Source organism: Vipera ursinii, assembly GCF_947247035.1.
Source record: "Vipera ursinii genome assembly, chromosome: 2".
Taxonomy (NCBI): domain Eukaryota; kingdom Metazoa; phylum Chordata; class Lepidosauria; order Squamata; family Viperidae; genus Vipera; species Vipera ursinii.
Genome location: NC_139513.1, coordinates 266148876 through 266164645, shown reverse-complemented (window position 1 = coordinate 266164645; position 15770 = coordinate 266148876). Strand labels below are relative to the sequence as shown.

Here is a 15770-nt window from a genome sequence, read left to right as displayed (position 1 = left end):
ACTCACAATGGATTTTGGAACTGTTTTATCCAAGGAGCTTGGCTTCACATTTAAGTACATTTCAGAATATTATTAGATTGATATAGTGAATATAAGAGTTATGGTACTTTAACTTGAAATATTTTTTATCAGTTATATACTTTTTGGTTGTTTATTTTGTAACTGTCCAAAAGTGGGAAAACTCATGTTTTCTCTTCTTCGCATTCGCTCATAAAACATTCTTCTATTGTTTCAGTGAGGAAGGAAATGAACACCCAGAAGAGTTTCAGCATGATTATTAGAAGAGACCATTCTCCACTATACAGCCAGTTCATCATTGATAATTACACAGTAATTAGTTGCCACAGAGATGCCTTTCTGTAACTGAAGGGAGAAGTTGTGAATTTGAGAAGATTTGTTTTAAGCAGTCTCTACATAAGTACTGAAATCGTAGTAAATATGTTCTTCACAACTGCAGTATGAATACATTCCCTTTAGTAAAAATCCCAATTTATTTGTAAAATGGCAAGATAGCTATAAACCTGCAGCACATATTTATTGTTTGATGCAATCAGGTAAACCTGATGCATTTTTAATAGCTTTATATATGGCTCACTGCAGTCCTCTGGAAATATGAATTATCCTTTAAAAAATTAGATGAAACAAAGGAAAATACATTTGTTTTACTTTGGATTTATAATTGCTTCTAAAATAATATTCCCAAGCCCACTTCTTTATGATAAGTTGTGGTGCTATATAGTAAGATAAAATAATTATTAATTATAAGCTATGACAGAGTTTTTAAAATTCTTCTTTACTTCTATAGATGACCAAACCATAACAACTACATTTTAACAATATTAAATACAAATGGATTCAGTGTCACTGCTAGGTCCATAATAACAATTATCTTAATGGTCCAAGGAGGTAAACAGGATTTAGTTGAAAGTACACATATGTTCTCTATGTGCTGGGTATAGTTTTCCATTTTGGCGTTGCCTCCTTATACTGTGTCCAGCACTTTGGATGAATAAATCCCACTTCACAGAAGTTAAAATAATTTTGTAATTCTGTCAGCTGGAGCTGACCAGTGGTTATATTTTCCACAGGGTGATGAATGTAGACTATCTGACTGGTTGTACGGTGCAGAAATCTTGGATACACTTGCACAATGAAGCAACAAGGCACTTTCAGTTTCTGCAGGTCAATGTCCTTGGCAGGTCTTGCAGCACATCTGTCTGAAGTACGCTCGACTGCAGAATTTGAACTTCAGCACCAGTGGGCAATAAGCCACTTTGTTCACATCTTTGCATTCTATTTGAGGTACACAATGATTATATTGTCACATAAATTTAAAACATGCATAAGGAAAAACAAATATCATTGAATAAAATGCTTCTTAGTCTTATTCTGCTACAGCTTATTATCTACAAAATAATGTTAACATTTAGAAAGGGATGCAATGCCTTACCAAAAACGTATTTCAAAGTATAACTATTGTTTTTTAGGGAGCTAATCACTTGGAATTACTAAAAAACAAATGACACTGCTTTCATATACAGGTAGTCCTCAACTTACCATTCATTTAGTGACCATTTGAAGTTACAACGGCACTGAAAAAGTGACTTATGACCATTTTTCACCCTTACAACTGTTGCAGCATTCTCATTGTCATGTGAGGGAAATTTAAAAGCTTGGCAATTGACACCTATTTATAACAGTTGCAGTGTCCTGGGGTCATGTGATCACCTTTTACAACCTTCTGACAAGCAAACTCAATGAGGAAGCCAGATTCAGTTAACAACCATGTTACTACCTTAACAACTGCAGTGATTCACTTAACAACTGTGGCAAACAAGGTCATAAAATGGGGCAAAACTCAATAAATGTTTCATTTAGCAACATACATTTTGGGCTCAATTGTGGTCATACGTTGAGGACTACCTATATATAATTATAGCTTTTTAAAAGATTTATCTGTTTTTTCAGATATTTTCCAAACCTAAGTGAAATTGTGCTCTTCAATATCATTGTTGGAAAAGCAACAACACATTCAGCTTTTAATGATTCTGAAAAGAATCAGCAGTATTAATCATAATACCACAATGAGTAGATCCCAATCAATTACCTAGTTGCTTGTAGAGTGTCTTAAGTCTTTAATGAAAGATTGTGGATTGTGTGGAAAGAAAAAGTATTTCTGCAACTAGGAAGAAGATCTTCCTACATAGAATAGGGAAATAGAATTATCCTACTACCACTACACATTGCTTCCTCAAAAACTTTGATTGAGAATAAATTTGGTCAAAAGTTTAGTATTTTCTTCAAAATCCATTCCAAAATGAATATTTTCACATGGCTTAAGGTCTCAATCTTTGTAACAGACTGAAACAAAGCCTAAATATTAGTGATGACTTACAAAGCCCTAGACGGCATGGGTCCGGATTACCTACGGCAACACCTGTGGCCAGCGTCAACTTCCCTCCGTCCAGTGCGCTCCCACAGAGAGGGCCTCCTCAGGGTGCCTCCGATCAAAGAATGCTGATTGGTGGCCCCCAGGGGGAGAGCGTTCTCTGTGGGCGCGCCAGACCTATGGAACCGCTTGCCGGTCGAGCTCCGGATGGCCCCCAACCTTCGCTCCTTCCGGCGCGATCTCAAAACCTTCTTTTTTGAACAAGCTGGCCTGGTCTGATGGGATGGGGTTGGGTTTTTTATAAATTAGTTTTAACTTTTAATATGTATTAATTATTACGGGCATAGTGGTTTAATTACTTTTTAATTTTTGTATCCTGTTTTTTATTACGTATTGCCCTGTTCACCGCCCTGAGTCCTTTGGGAGAAGGGCGGTATACAAATTAAATTATTAAATTAAATTATTAAATTAAATAGAGCCTTGGTGGAGCAGTGGGCTAATGCCTCCTTAAGTAACACCAGCTGCCTGCAATTAGTGCAGGTTCGCATCCCACCAGGCTCAAGGTTGACTCAGCCTTCCATCCTTCAGAGGTAGTTAAAATGAGGACCCAGATTGTTGGGGGCAATTAAGCTGACTTTGTAATAATGCTGCTTGGGAGGGGTGTGAAAGCCCTAATAAGCAGGCATATACATAGAATGAAGGCTACTCAGCCTTTTTTTTCTTTTCTTTACTTTTTTGCTTTTTTCCCCCTACTGATGACGTTCAGACTGCAAGTTCTTCTGTGCAAGAACCAGCCTTTACGCTTGCTTATGTATCTTTGTAGCACTTTATACACTCTTATGGTACTAAATAAATAAATCTCTAACTAGATTTAAAGAACAGGTAGTCATCATTACAGCAGCTTTGGATTCATGCCACCAGACAAAACCAGCCATTCAAAAGAAGAAAACATTCTATTTTCTACTTGGCACATCAAAACACACCAGAAGTAGCTTGTTGGATCCCAGCCAAAATATATCAAGCCAGTTTTTAGTTCTGTCATAACAAGACATAGAATGTAGGGCAGGTGCATGAAAATGAATGAGCCAGTATACTGAAAAAGAAGCCAATAAGCTAAAGTTAGGATATAGCTAAGGGTGGGTGAATGATTTGGATCTGGTTGTAAATATATTCTTCAGTCTTGGTTTAAACCAATATGGAAAGAAAAAGCTGAGGGAAGACACTATTCTGGCTAGGAAGTGGACTGAAATGTCTTCTTATATTTAATTATAACCAACAGTCATTCTGAAGCAGATGAAAGAACAGTTATATGAATCAACTGTTAGAATAGAAAGAATGTTCCTAACATAGTTCACACATTATCTATTCCTTTCCTGATCAAACGGATCTTCAATTGACTTCTGTGAAATGTTTAAATCTGAAAAACCAATTTTCAGCTACTCAAATATTTTAAAAGACAAAGCAACTACAAAAAAAAATCACTCCTATTCAAAAACAGATAAAAGAACAGCAAGCTTATCATTATTTTATGAATGTCTATATTAGGAATTTATGGTATGCTATACCAAATACACGCTGATAATATCTCACTTTGAAAAAACAAAATAAATGTTTGTTTAGAGTACTTGTACAGCCACCTATCTCATATAATGATTCTAGGCAGCTCACAACCATAAAACAACATTAAAAACAAATGTACCCACCCCCCACCCCCAACGCCAGAGCAAACATCTTCACAACACCCATCCTAATCCAATACATGGAGGAACAGCCAGGTCTTCACAGCCCTTTGGAATACTAAAACCGTTAGGGATCCCAGATCTCAGATTAGATGCTCCAAAGGCTGGGCAGACACCAAAAGGGCCTGCCTCCAAGGTCTCATCAGATGTTGTTGGTGTTTTTGAGTCAGTAATGACTTATGACAATTGACTGGACTAGTCCCTCTAGTTTTCTTGGCAAGATTTTCAGAAATGGAATCCCTGTCTGCTCCCTAGGGCTGACAGTGATTGGCCCAAAGACCAGAACTCACAGTCTTTCGATTTCTAGCCTAGCCCTTAACCACTAATATTAAAATGCTCTAATTTTCCAGTTAAATGTTTAACAAGAGTTACAATGGATGTTAAATATGATGGTCATTCTTAGATAGCCAGATCTTTTGTTTATGTTCATTTATGTTGCCAAAGATGAAACTGATAATTTCCTTTGTTTCAAACTACCCTATTGTTTAGACTTAAATTAAAATAATCTTTAAAAGAAATTAAGTCAACTGGAACATGGACTCCAATGAGTATCAAAGAAAATTCTTGGCCACCCATGGACAGTATGCTAGGTATTCAGGTACTAAAATCCATCCTGAATATTATGATTTATATTAATATTTTAAAATGCTAACATTAGTAAAAGCAACTTTACCTTCTGCATTAGAGACAGGGGTACTGTCACATTTGCTCTCACACTGCTGCATTGATGGAGGTCGAAGAGTATCAGGGCAATCACTGGACGCTTGCCCAGTGTATGAGAGACATTGCACAGTTCTCATCTGTTGTCCAAGACCACACTGTGCAGAACACTATGTCAGAAAAAAATGAAAAGGAGGGAGGGGGAAAACAAATGTTACAGTCTTAGTAACTGAAAAAAGCAATAAGATCCTAAACTTACTTAAAATGCTTGTGGAAACACTATATAGGACAGTGATAGAAAAGTCTGATTAGAGCTACTGTATATTGTGCAATATATATCAGGCAGTATACAGATAGTCCACATTTAACAAGAGCAATTGAGACTGAAATTTCTGTTGCTAAATGAAGCTGCCATAATGTATAATATTGCATGACTCCGCTGTTTAGCGCCACCACTTCTAACACTTGTGCTTGCTGTAATGTATTGGGCTTGCTTTGTTAAGGGAACACCACGTGGTAAATGCTGGAAGGCTGTTTGAGCAGGGAAGCTGGCTAACGGCTCCCAGCTCCTCAGACAACTCATCTCCAGCGCCGCTATTAGTTGTCTCCAGGGCAGCAATGGGTTGCTCCAAACCTATTGGCCGCCACCTAGAGGCCAGGGTATAAATTGCTGCATCTGCAGCCCTGTTCCTTAGTTCAGATCCTGCAAGCAATAAACCATGATCTTTGCTGAACTCACTCGCCTCGTCTTCATTCCTGCGCAATGAACCCAGTACACAACACTGGCGATGAAGGTGGGATCCTGCTTCTCCTTTGAAGCTGAAAGTCACTAGGGGAGAGGCAGCACACACCTGGCGGGAAAGCAATTCCCCCCCCCTACGGTTGGCTAGCTCAGCCACACTAGCGACCACGCGCTCAGAGGACCAGTCCCTGGGCAATGGAGGAGCAGGATTCGAAGACGCTGAGAACCAGCCGCGAAGACCAGCAGAATGCCCAAGGTTGGAAAGTTGAGAGAATTCAACATCAAGCAGCCAGAAGAGTGGCCCTTGTACCTGTCCCAGGTTGAGAACTACCTTTGAGCGAACCAGGTTACCGAGGATGGACTGAAGGCTGCCACACTACTCTGTGTGTGTGGCCCAGCAACGTTCGATTTAGCTGAGAACCTGTTTGCGCCAACGCTGTTGGAGTCCGTATCCTTCGCAGAGTTGAAAAAGAAGCTCAGAGAACATTTCCAGCCAAAGATGTCGGTGATTGCTTGGCGCTATGCCTTTGAGCAAAGAATACAGCAACCGGGAGAAACCGCATCTGAGTACATCGCAGCCTTAAGGCAGGCCGCATGCCTGTGCCAGTTCTCCGACATCAAGGAGAGACTATGAGACCGGCTTGTCTGTGGCCTCTGCAACCGAGAGCTACAGCAGAAGCTTTTCGCCAAAGAGGTCCTATCATTTTTGGCCGCACAAAAGGAAGCCATGGCAGATGAAGCTGCCAGCGGAGCTATATGAGCTATTCGGCCCGCCAAAACTGTAAAACGCGAAGAAGCCGTCCACCACGAGGACGCCGAACACAGAGAAGGCCCCGAAGAAGACACAGAAGTCGACAAGTTACACAGACAACCTGACCAACAGCGTCGCAGCAACAAGCAACAAGAGACTATTTACAAGGCAGATCCCTTTCTTAGATGTCCAGGTTGTGGCGGCCGCCACCAATGCTTGGACTGTAGGTTTCATGTGCTGGGCCTGTGGGAAGACCGGCCACATTGTGTCCATCTGCAGAGGTCGCCAGAGGGACCGGCCTGCAAATCACCAGTCAGAAGATCTGACCAGGAGAGGTACTGGGGCCCCGGGGCCGTACAGTGTGGGGTTTTGCTCCAGCTGCAGAAGTGTTTGCTGTACCAGGGCCCACCACCCGATTAAGCCCAAGTATAGACTTCAGGTGGAGCTGCAAGGGGTCCCCTGTAAGATAGAGATGGACACAGGCTCCGCCATTTCTATTATTTCCCTTGAAACATTTAATTTCATTTGTAGTCGCAGTAAGAGATGGGCAAAGCTGAGGCCTTCTGATATCATACTAACTGATTTCCAGAATGCCAGAGTTGCAGTCAATGGTGAAGCCACCCTAGCCGTTAAGTTTAAGGGGTCTTCAGGGCACCTGGATGTTGTCATAGTAGGGGGCCAGAGAACGAGCCTAACTGGGCTCGACTGGTTTGATGCGCTAGGCATCCAAGTAACCAGAATTAACCGGACACAAGTCATGAGTCTAGCAACAATATGCGAGAAATTCGCAGATGTATTTGATTCAGCTGTGGGAACATACACGGGCCCGCCAATAGCATTCAAACTAGACCCGAATGTAGTGCCAGTCAGGATTAAGCCTCGTAGAATCCCATTTGCCCTCAAGTACAAAACAGACACTGAATTAGATAAACTTGTTGAACAGGGTGTTTTGCAAGCAGTAGATGGTGGGGAGTGGGAAACTCCTATTGTAACACCACTAAAAGCCAACGGGGAAGTCAGAATCTGTGCAGATCATAAATGCACAATTAACCGGGCCCTCAAACAACACACATATGCAGTTCTAGTAGTAAGCCACATCCTAGCATCCTTGCAGGGTGGCACCATTTTTGTGAAATTAGATTTGGCTCAGGCCTATCAGCAACTGCCTGTTGATGAGGCCATGGCCGCAGCACAGACAACTGTAACCCACAGGGGGGTGTTTAAAGTAAAGCGCCTGCAATTTGGGATCAGTGTAGCCCTGGGTATTTTTCAGGGCATCTTAGAACATACACTCAAGGGCATTCCGGGGGTTTGCCCTTATTTTGATGACATGCTTATTGCCAGAGAATCCACTGAGGTGCTAGCAAGGAGGCTCAGAGCGTCCTGCAAAGGCTGCGAGAAGCAGGCCTCAAACTTAAAAATAATAAGTGCAGTATTGGGGTCCCTTCAACTGAATTTTTGGGGTTTCGCATTGATGCTGATGGCATCCATCCTGCTGAGTCTAAAGTAAAAGCTATTCAGATGGCACCTAGCCCTAAAACAAAAGGAGAGCTGCAGGCATTCCTGGGCCGCTTCAATTTTTACCACGCATTCCTTCCTAAAAAGGCTGCAGTGGCGGAGCCGCTTCACAGACTCTTAGATAAAAATGCTCCATGGAAGTGGAATAGCATTCACGAAAAAAGTTTTCAGGAATTGAAGGCACTTCTGTCAGTCAGTTCCACCATCACTCATTTCAAGGAGTCTAAACCAGTTTGCTTAGCGTGTGACGTGTTCCCATACGGAATGGGTGCAGTCTTAAGTCACTTAGAGAAAGATGGAACTCAAGTTCCAATTGCTTTTTATTCAAGGACACTGTCCTCTGCTGAGCGTAATTACGCTTAAATTGACACAGAGGCATTGGCCACTGTAGCTGGAGTTAAAAAATTCCATGACTACTTATACGGCAAAGACTCCATGGTCTTCACAGACCATAAACCGCTTTTGGGGTTATTCACTACAGACAGACAGAAACCCCACATATTATCCCCTAGAATGGTGAGATGGTCCATTTTTTATCAGCTTATACGTTTAAGCTGATTCACAAACTCGGCAAGGATATGGGCCATGCAGATGGCCTGAGCAGGCTTCCACTGCCACAAATTGAACCAGATCTGGCCCCAGCGGCCCGTGTTTTGTCCATTCAGGACTTGCCAGAGTTTCCCCTCCATGCAGGGGACATAGCCGCAGAAACAGCAGCAGACAAGACACTAAGTAAAGTGCTTTCTTGGGTACACACAGGTTGGCTAGATAAAAGCCCAGGCCCTGAGTTTCACAGCTATTTTACAAGAAGACATGAGCTATCAGCTCACAAGGGTTGTATTCTTTGGGGGTACAGGGTCATAGTTCCTACCTCACTAAGAGACAGGGTTTTGCAATCACCACATGAAGGCCATCCAGGTATTGTTCGCATGAAAGCATTGGCTAGAAGCTATTTATGGTGGCCAGGATTAGATAAAGCCATTGAGGCCCAGGTGCATGGGTGTTATACATGCCAGCAATCAAGGCCTGAAATACCGCATGCTCCAGTTCACAGGTGGGAGGAGACTCACACTCCCTGGTCTAGGATTCACATAGACTACGCTGGGCCCTTTCAGGGACAGCTCTTTCTTATAGTGGTCGACAGCCACTCTAAATGGCTAGAAGTTATACCAATTTCAAACATGACTACTGCTAGGACCATCCAGGTGCTTAGGAAACTCTTTGCCATGCACGGGCTGCCGGACGTCGTAGTGTCCGATAATGGGGCCCAATTTACTGCGGCAGAATTTCAGGCGTTCCTGAGAGCAAACCTCATTAGGCATGCAACGTCGGCCCCATTTCACCCATCTACTAATGGTCAAGCCGAACGCATGGTGCACACCACAAAAGAGTTGTTGAGGCGTATAGTGACTGGGGACTGGCACCACAGACTGGCCGATTTTTTGCTTTGCCAACATTCCATGCCATGCACAGCTACTGGGAAAAGCCCAGCAGAGCTGCGCTGGGGGAGGTGACTGATCACAAAACTGGACAGGTTGCACCCAGACCGGGTAGTAGCAGAAGCCTCTTGCCCTAAACCCCTGAGGGGGCTGCAAGTGGGTGACAGGGTGTGGGCCAGGCATGGGAACTTGTGGGTGCCAGGAAAAATCACTAAAATGTCAGGCCCTCTCTCATACGAAGTGGGCCTAGAGGGTGGGCGAGTTGTCCATCGCCATATCGATCAGCTTAGGAAGCATTTTCCAGAACGGCCACAAAGCGAGGACTTCATCATAGGTCCTTACCAAGGGCTGCAAACCGGCAGCCAGGCCGATCCATGCATAGACTGTGAAGGCTCAAACAGCCAAAGCAACAGGGAGTTGGCTGTAGGGGAGGAAAGCCCAGAAGTGAAACATGGGTCCCCTGATGGAGAAAGCCAACCTGAGTTCTACAGCCACTGTGCTAACTCTGCTGAACAAACTGACTCTGGGGTGGGCCAACCTGAAAAGGCCAGCCAGAGATCACCGAGCCATCCTGAATCGCTTGAACTGAGAGACACTGGTCTACCCAGCCCGGCGGGCAAGCTGGTAGGCCAGGAAGTGCCTGGGTCCCCCAGGCATTCCACAAGGGCTTGCAAACCTCCTGCTTATTTGCAAGATTTTGTCCTGAGATAATAAAGCTATAATGTTGTATGTACCTTATTGTACTGCCTGCTTATCTACAAGATTGTCCTGAATAATGAAGCTATAATGTAAGTACCTTATTGAGCTGCTAGCTAGGAAACACCTGTATTAGCTAAGACGAAACCTGTTTTCTCACACCATTGCTATATCTTTTGTAAAATTGTATTGATGTAATTACTTTCTGTTGTTGCTATAATGTTTGTTCATTCTAGGGGGGAGGGGTGTAATGTATTGGGCTTGCTTTGTTAAAGGAACACCACGTGGTAAATGCTGGAAGGCTGTTTGAGCAGGGAAGCTGGCTAACAGCTCCCAGCTCCTCAGACAACCCATCTTCAGCACTGCTATTGGTTGTCTCCAGGGCGGCAATGGGTTGCTTCAAACCTATTGGCCGCCGCCTAGAGGCCAGGGTATAAATTGCTGCATCTGCAGCTCTGTTCCTTAGTTCAGATCCTGCAAGCAATAAACCATGATCTTTGCTGAACTCACTCACCTCGTCTTCATTCCTGCGCAACGAACCCAGTATACAACAGTTGCCATCAAGAGAATTCCATGCTTTTGTTAAGCAAGGACATCACATAACTGCCATTGCAACCATTGCTGGCTTCCCAAGTGATTTGATTTGTAGGAAGCCAATAAAAAAGGTCACAAATGGAGACCACATGACCGTGAGACAATGTAACATTGTAATCACACCCTGGATGTCCAGATTGCAATCATGGGACTATAGGGATGCTGCAATAGCCGGAACTTTGAGGACCAGTCATAAGTACTACTTGGTTACTGAAAAAGTGGTTGTTAAGGGAGGACTATTTGTATTTTGTTTCTATATTAAGCATCTTATTATTATTCTGTTTCTTCCAAAAACAGCTTTCAGTTAGAAATGGTGCTTTTTTTCTTTCTTTTTTAAAAATAATGGCTAGTTAGCAGCTTCATTAAACCTAGGCTGAAAAGCTTAGCCATGGTAGACAAGCACAACTGTTCTTATAGAAAAGGGTAATCAATGGAAACAATGGAATGGAGCCACTTGCATTTTTTGAAAAATATATTTTTACTATATACTGGCTAATAGCTGTCACTGAAAGCAGAGTTGTGCGTTTTTTCTACTTTATTTTGTTGATATAAGAGAGGCAAATGAGATGGAAAATGTGCTGCTTGTTAGTAGATACAACCAGTGCTTTTTTTGTAAAAGAAAAAAGTGCCGGAACTCACAAATGTCATACAACTTGCCTCGCCTACCCTACAAGGTTCCATCCCAAAAAGGTGCCGGAACTCCATTCTGAGCGTTCTGTGAGAAAAAAAGCACTGGATACAACAATTTAATGGACATTTACAAAATGTTTTTCTCATTGCAAACAAAAAAGATGTATTGTACTATGAATTGAAGAAGATGGTGTTTTATAGCAACAAAGTATTAAGACTGAGTAAAATTATAGTATCATGCAGCCATACTTATGATGTCAGGTGAAAAATATCTGCAAATAACAATTACCGGTATATACTTATTTCACATGGTGACCATTTGGAAGCCTCAAAGAATATCCTTGATGGGTCTAAAATAGGGCAATGTGAAATAACAGGAGACTTTTCTGAGGTCTGTGTAGTCATACCCAAGTTTTTTTCACCTAAAGTCATTTGAGGGAACCATTGTGGAAGCTGCTGTATGTATTTGTGTATGTGTTTGTGTGTATTCTGCAAATTTATTCATAAGTGTTGCATGTTAGCTATTGTTGCAGCAGACTCACACATTTAGTCCTTTGAACTTCAGTACCACCTTAGACAGTCAAGAAGCTTGCCTATGTTACCTGTCCCCAATCTCCTGTAACCCATCGTGGTGGAGGACACCTGCCCAAGCTGCAGCGCATGCGGACAGGCGGCTTGTTTTCTTCTTGGCAATGTGCAACTGGAAATGTTTTTGAAAGATCGCTGCTTTTGCAGAGAACAATACGATGCTTAAAACCAGGTCCACATTTTGGAGTACACTATAAGCCAAATACACACATGATTTTAGAATTAAATACTTTAAATTGTGAAAAAGCTGAAAACATTAACAACATAGCTCTATTAAAAAGGAAAATCTACAGTATACATTCTTAATACTGCAAACAAAACTGTCATATTAAAAGTATTATCACAAACTTTGGACATTATGTCATAACTGCATATACATTTACTATAAACTACTGAAAAATATTTTAGAAGTTCTACATCAAATGAAGTGGTTAAATTACTTGTAGGACACAATAACATATCAGCAACTCTATTAACCTTTATCTCTACACTGAACTATGTTATTTAACAGGTAAAATTAAGTCTTTAAATCTAGATTGATGCATACCGTTTTCATTTGTTTTATTATCTATAAGAATGTGTTAAATCATACATGTAAAAGCAAAGTGTCTGTTCTATGGACTAAAGAATAAAGAATGGTGGATGAATTTCTTTGCATCAGTTTCAACATTTCATGATAAATTGGGATTTTGAGGGGCAACTGGATGAGTACCAATATTTTTGGTCATATCTGTGTTTTTCTACATGGAGAGTTTAGAATTTTAAGTATTCTTTAAAACCATAACTTAATCATTCTGCTGATAGAAACTTGGAAAGGTTTGAATAAGGATAAAATAAGTGGAGTAGATGAGGGTCTCATTTCCAAATAAATAAGGAAAAAATTACTAGTTAGGAATAATTTTTTTTCTTGCACTTCAATTCCTATTCTCATAATTCTAACTCAATTATGCAAAACACACACTGCAAAATAAATTATTAACACAAGTGTAATGTTACTATAGGGACGGGGTGGCTCAGTGGGTTAGGACGCTGAGCTTGTCAATCAGAAGGTTGGCAGTTTGGCGGGTCGAATCCCGAGTGCCGCGTAACAGAGTGAGCGCCTGTTACTTGTCCCAGCTTCTGCCAACCTAGCAGTTCGAAAGCACATAAAAATGCAAGTAGAATAATAGGGACCACTACGGTGGGAAGGTAACAGCATTCCGTGCATCTTTGGCATCTAGTTATGCCGGCCACATGACCACGGAGACATCCTCGGACAAGCGTTGGCTCTTCGGCTTTGAAACAGAGATGAACACCGGCCCCTAGAGTTGGAAACGACTAGCATGCATGTGCGGGGGAAACTTTACCTTTACCTTTAATGTTACTATAGGCTTTTCGAGAAATGTTCAGTTAAGAAATAATATGGAATTAAATAAATATAAATTAATTCAAATTCATTAAATGTAGTATTTAATATTGTGCACAGAATCAGCTCTTTTGAATTATTACTGGTTAGTATTGAGTTTAGAATTTAGATTATCAGGTTACAGAATCTAGTTTTTTTCAATATGGATTAACAAACTTCTCAATATATGGTTAAAGCATTGAAGGGATATAGCTAAAACAGTATTGCTAGTATAGCTTCCCTTAAAATGCCAACTAAAACTACATATAGGAAGTCCTTGATTTACCACCACAGTTAGGACCAGAAATTCTGATAGGCAAAGCAGTTATTAAGTGAGTCATGCCTGATTTTATTATTTTTTTGCCATGATTGTTAAGCAAATTACTACAGTTGTTAAGTGAATTCCAGGGTTACTAAGTGAATTTGGATTCCCCCATTGACTTTTCTTATCAGAACTGACTCCAGGACACTGCAACTGTCATAAATAAAGGCCAAGCATCCAAATTTTGATGTCATGGGGATGCTGTGACAGGCATAAGTGCAAGGACTGGTTGTAAGTCAGTTTTCTAATGCTATTGCAAATTTGAACAGTTGCTAAACGAATGATTGTAACTTGAGGACTATCTGTAGTTCCATTTTAGTTTTACGCTAGCATGTTGTGCAATCCCAGACCATGCATATCCCATGCCTGATTTAGAGAAGACAGAAATTTCATAGTTCTGGAATATATCACATTTAACACGTCATAGTAGCAAGTCAGATTCACTGTAATATATCCTGTTGCAGTGCTGATGTATGTAAAGGGTTTATTGGTTTTATTTATTTATTTATTTATTTATTTATTTATTTATTTATTTATTTATTTATTATCTGGTCTGGACTGAGGGGTTTAATGTTTTTAAATTGTGATTTAATTTTTGTGACTAGACTTAATTTAATTTATTTTAATTTATTTTAATTTTATATTGGATTGTTTTTACATTTTGCCTTGTAAACCGCCCTGAGTCCTTTGGGAATAGGGCGGTATATAAACCGAATAAATAAATAAATAAAATAAATAAATTTAAGGAGTTATCAAGATCACTCACTTCTGACCAATCCAAAGGAACCCACTGTGGGGGGCAAGACTGATTGTTACAGGACTCTTTTTCAACTGGGTGATGTGTTAAACAATGAGTACTCCCCAACGTCTCTTCTTCAGAAGGTCCAATCTTCCTGATACACAGAACAGTTCGTGATCTCGTTCCTCCATCACAGGTCTTACTGCATTCTGACCAATCACCTATAAACCATCTATAGGAAGAATATTAGAAAAATTATTAGTTCAAGAAATGAAATGATTATCCCTACAACTTGTACATGTCTTTGTAGCTCTTCTGGGTCTTGAGAGAAGAGAATAACATCATCTGCAAATCTTAAGTAATTTAAATAGACGCCATTGATACACACACACACACACACACACACACACACACACACACACTGAACATTTATTAAGAATGCTGCTTATCTCTTTTTCTTTAAATTTGATATTGAAATAACTGAACACTTTTTAGAAAAATAAAAATATTTTTCAATGTTGATATATTTATAAGAGTCAGTCTATTCTAATATTTTAAAACTATTATAAAAAGATTTCTTTCTTTGGTATTTGCACACTATTGTCACCAGAGCTTACTTTTATTCATATACATGTCATTTTTATGTCAATGACCATGAAATCCCCCACAATATAGGGTTTTTGTAGATTATCTTTGTATGAAGACAGATTCCTCTAGAAAAACAAATACTCATTCAGTATCTCCAAGTGCAAACTATGTAAAACTTTAAAGATAATCAACAGTATTTTGAATAATGACTGGAAATAAACTAAACATACGTGAAGCCATTTCAGAATCAATAAGATCAGGATAGCAATTGATTGTATTTTTTTAACTAATTGAATTTTCCCAATGGTGTTGAAAGATTTTCTCAATAGTCTTCAAAGATAATCCTACAAACTATATACTGCAACAGTGTCATGTAGTAAAGAAAATACATATCTAGCTGGATATGCAATACAAATAGCATTGTTGTTGTTAGCCATGAAGTCGTGTCTGACCCATCGCGACCCCATGGACAACGTTCCTCCAGGCCTTTCTGTCCTCTAGCATCTTCTGGAGTACATTTAAGCTCACGCCTACCGCTTCAGTGACTCCATCCAGCCACCTCATTCTCTGTCGTCCCTTTCTTCTATTGCCCTCAATCTTTCCCAGCATTAGGCTTTTCTCCAGTGAATCCTTCCTTCTCATTAGCCTTGACTATACACACTTTTGTTGACAGGGTGATGTCTCTGCTTTTTAGTGTGCTGTCTAGATTTGCCATGACTTTCCGCCCCAGGAGCAAGCATTTTTTAATTTCTTGGCTGCAATCCCCATCTGCGGTGATCTTGGAGCCCAGGAAAACAAAATCTGTCACTACCTCCATTTCTTCCCCATCTATTTGCCAGGAATTGAGAGGGCCGGATGCCATGATCTTGGTTTTCTTAATGTTAAGTTTCAACCCAAGTTTTGCACTCTCCTTCTTCACCCGCAACAAGAGGCTCTTTAGTTCCTTTTCACTTTCTGCCATTAGAGTGGTATCATCTGCATATCTTAGGTT

The 15770-nt window shown here is 40.6% G+C and overlaps 1 protein-coding gene across 1 annotated transcript in view; it reads right to left on the bottom strand.

The window, feature by feature from the left end:
- Positions 1-365: 365 nt before the first annotated feature.
- The window catches only part of ADAMTS6 (ADAM metallopeptidase with thrombospondin type 1 motif 6), a 151235-nt gene continuing 135830 nt past the window's right edge, over positions 366-15770 (bottom strand). Inside the window, exons 22-25 of the mRNA XM_083356960.1 lie at positions 14219-14423; positions 11761-11937; positions 4802-4958; positions 366-1293 (exon numbers count right to left, since the gene is read on the bottom strand). Of these exons, the coding sequence (XP_083213086.1) occupies positions 1184-1293; positions 4802-4958; positions 11761-11937; positions 14219-14423 (649 nt within the window). The 3' untranslated portion in view covers positions 366-1183. The remainder of the gene's footprint in view (positions 1294-4801; positions 4959-11760; positions 11938-14218; positions 14424-15770) is intronic.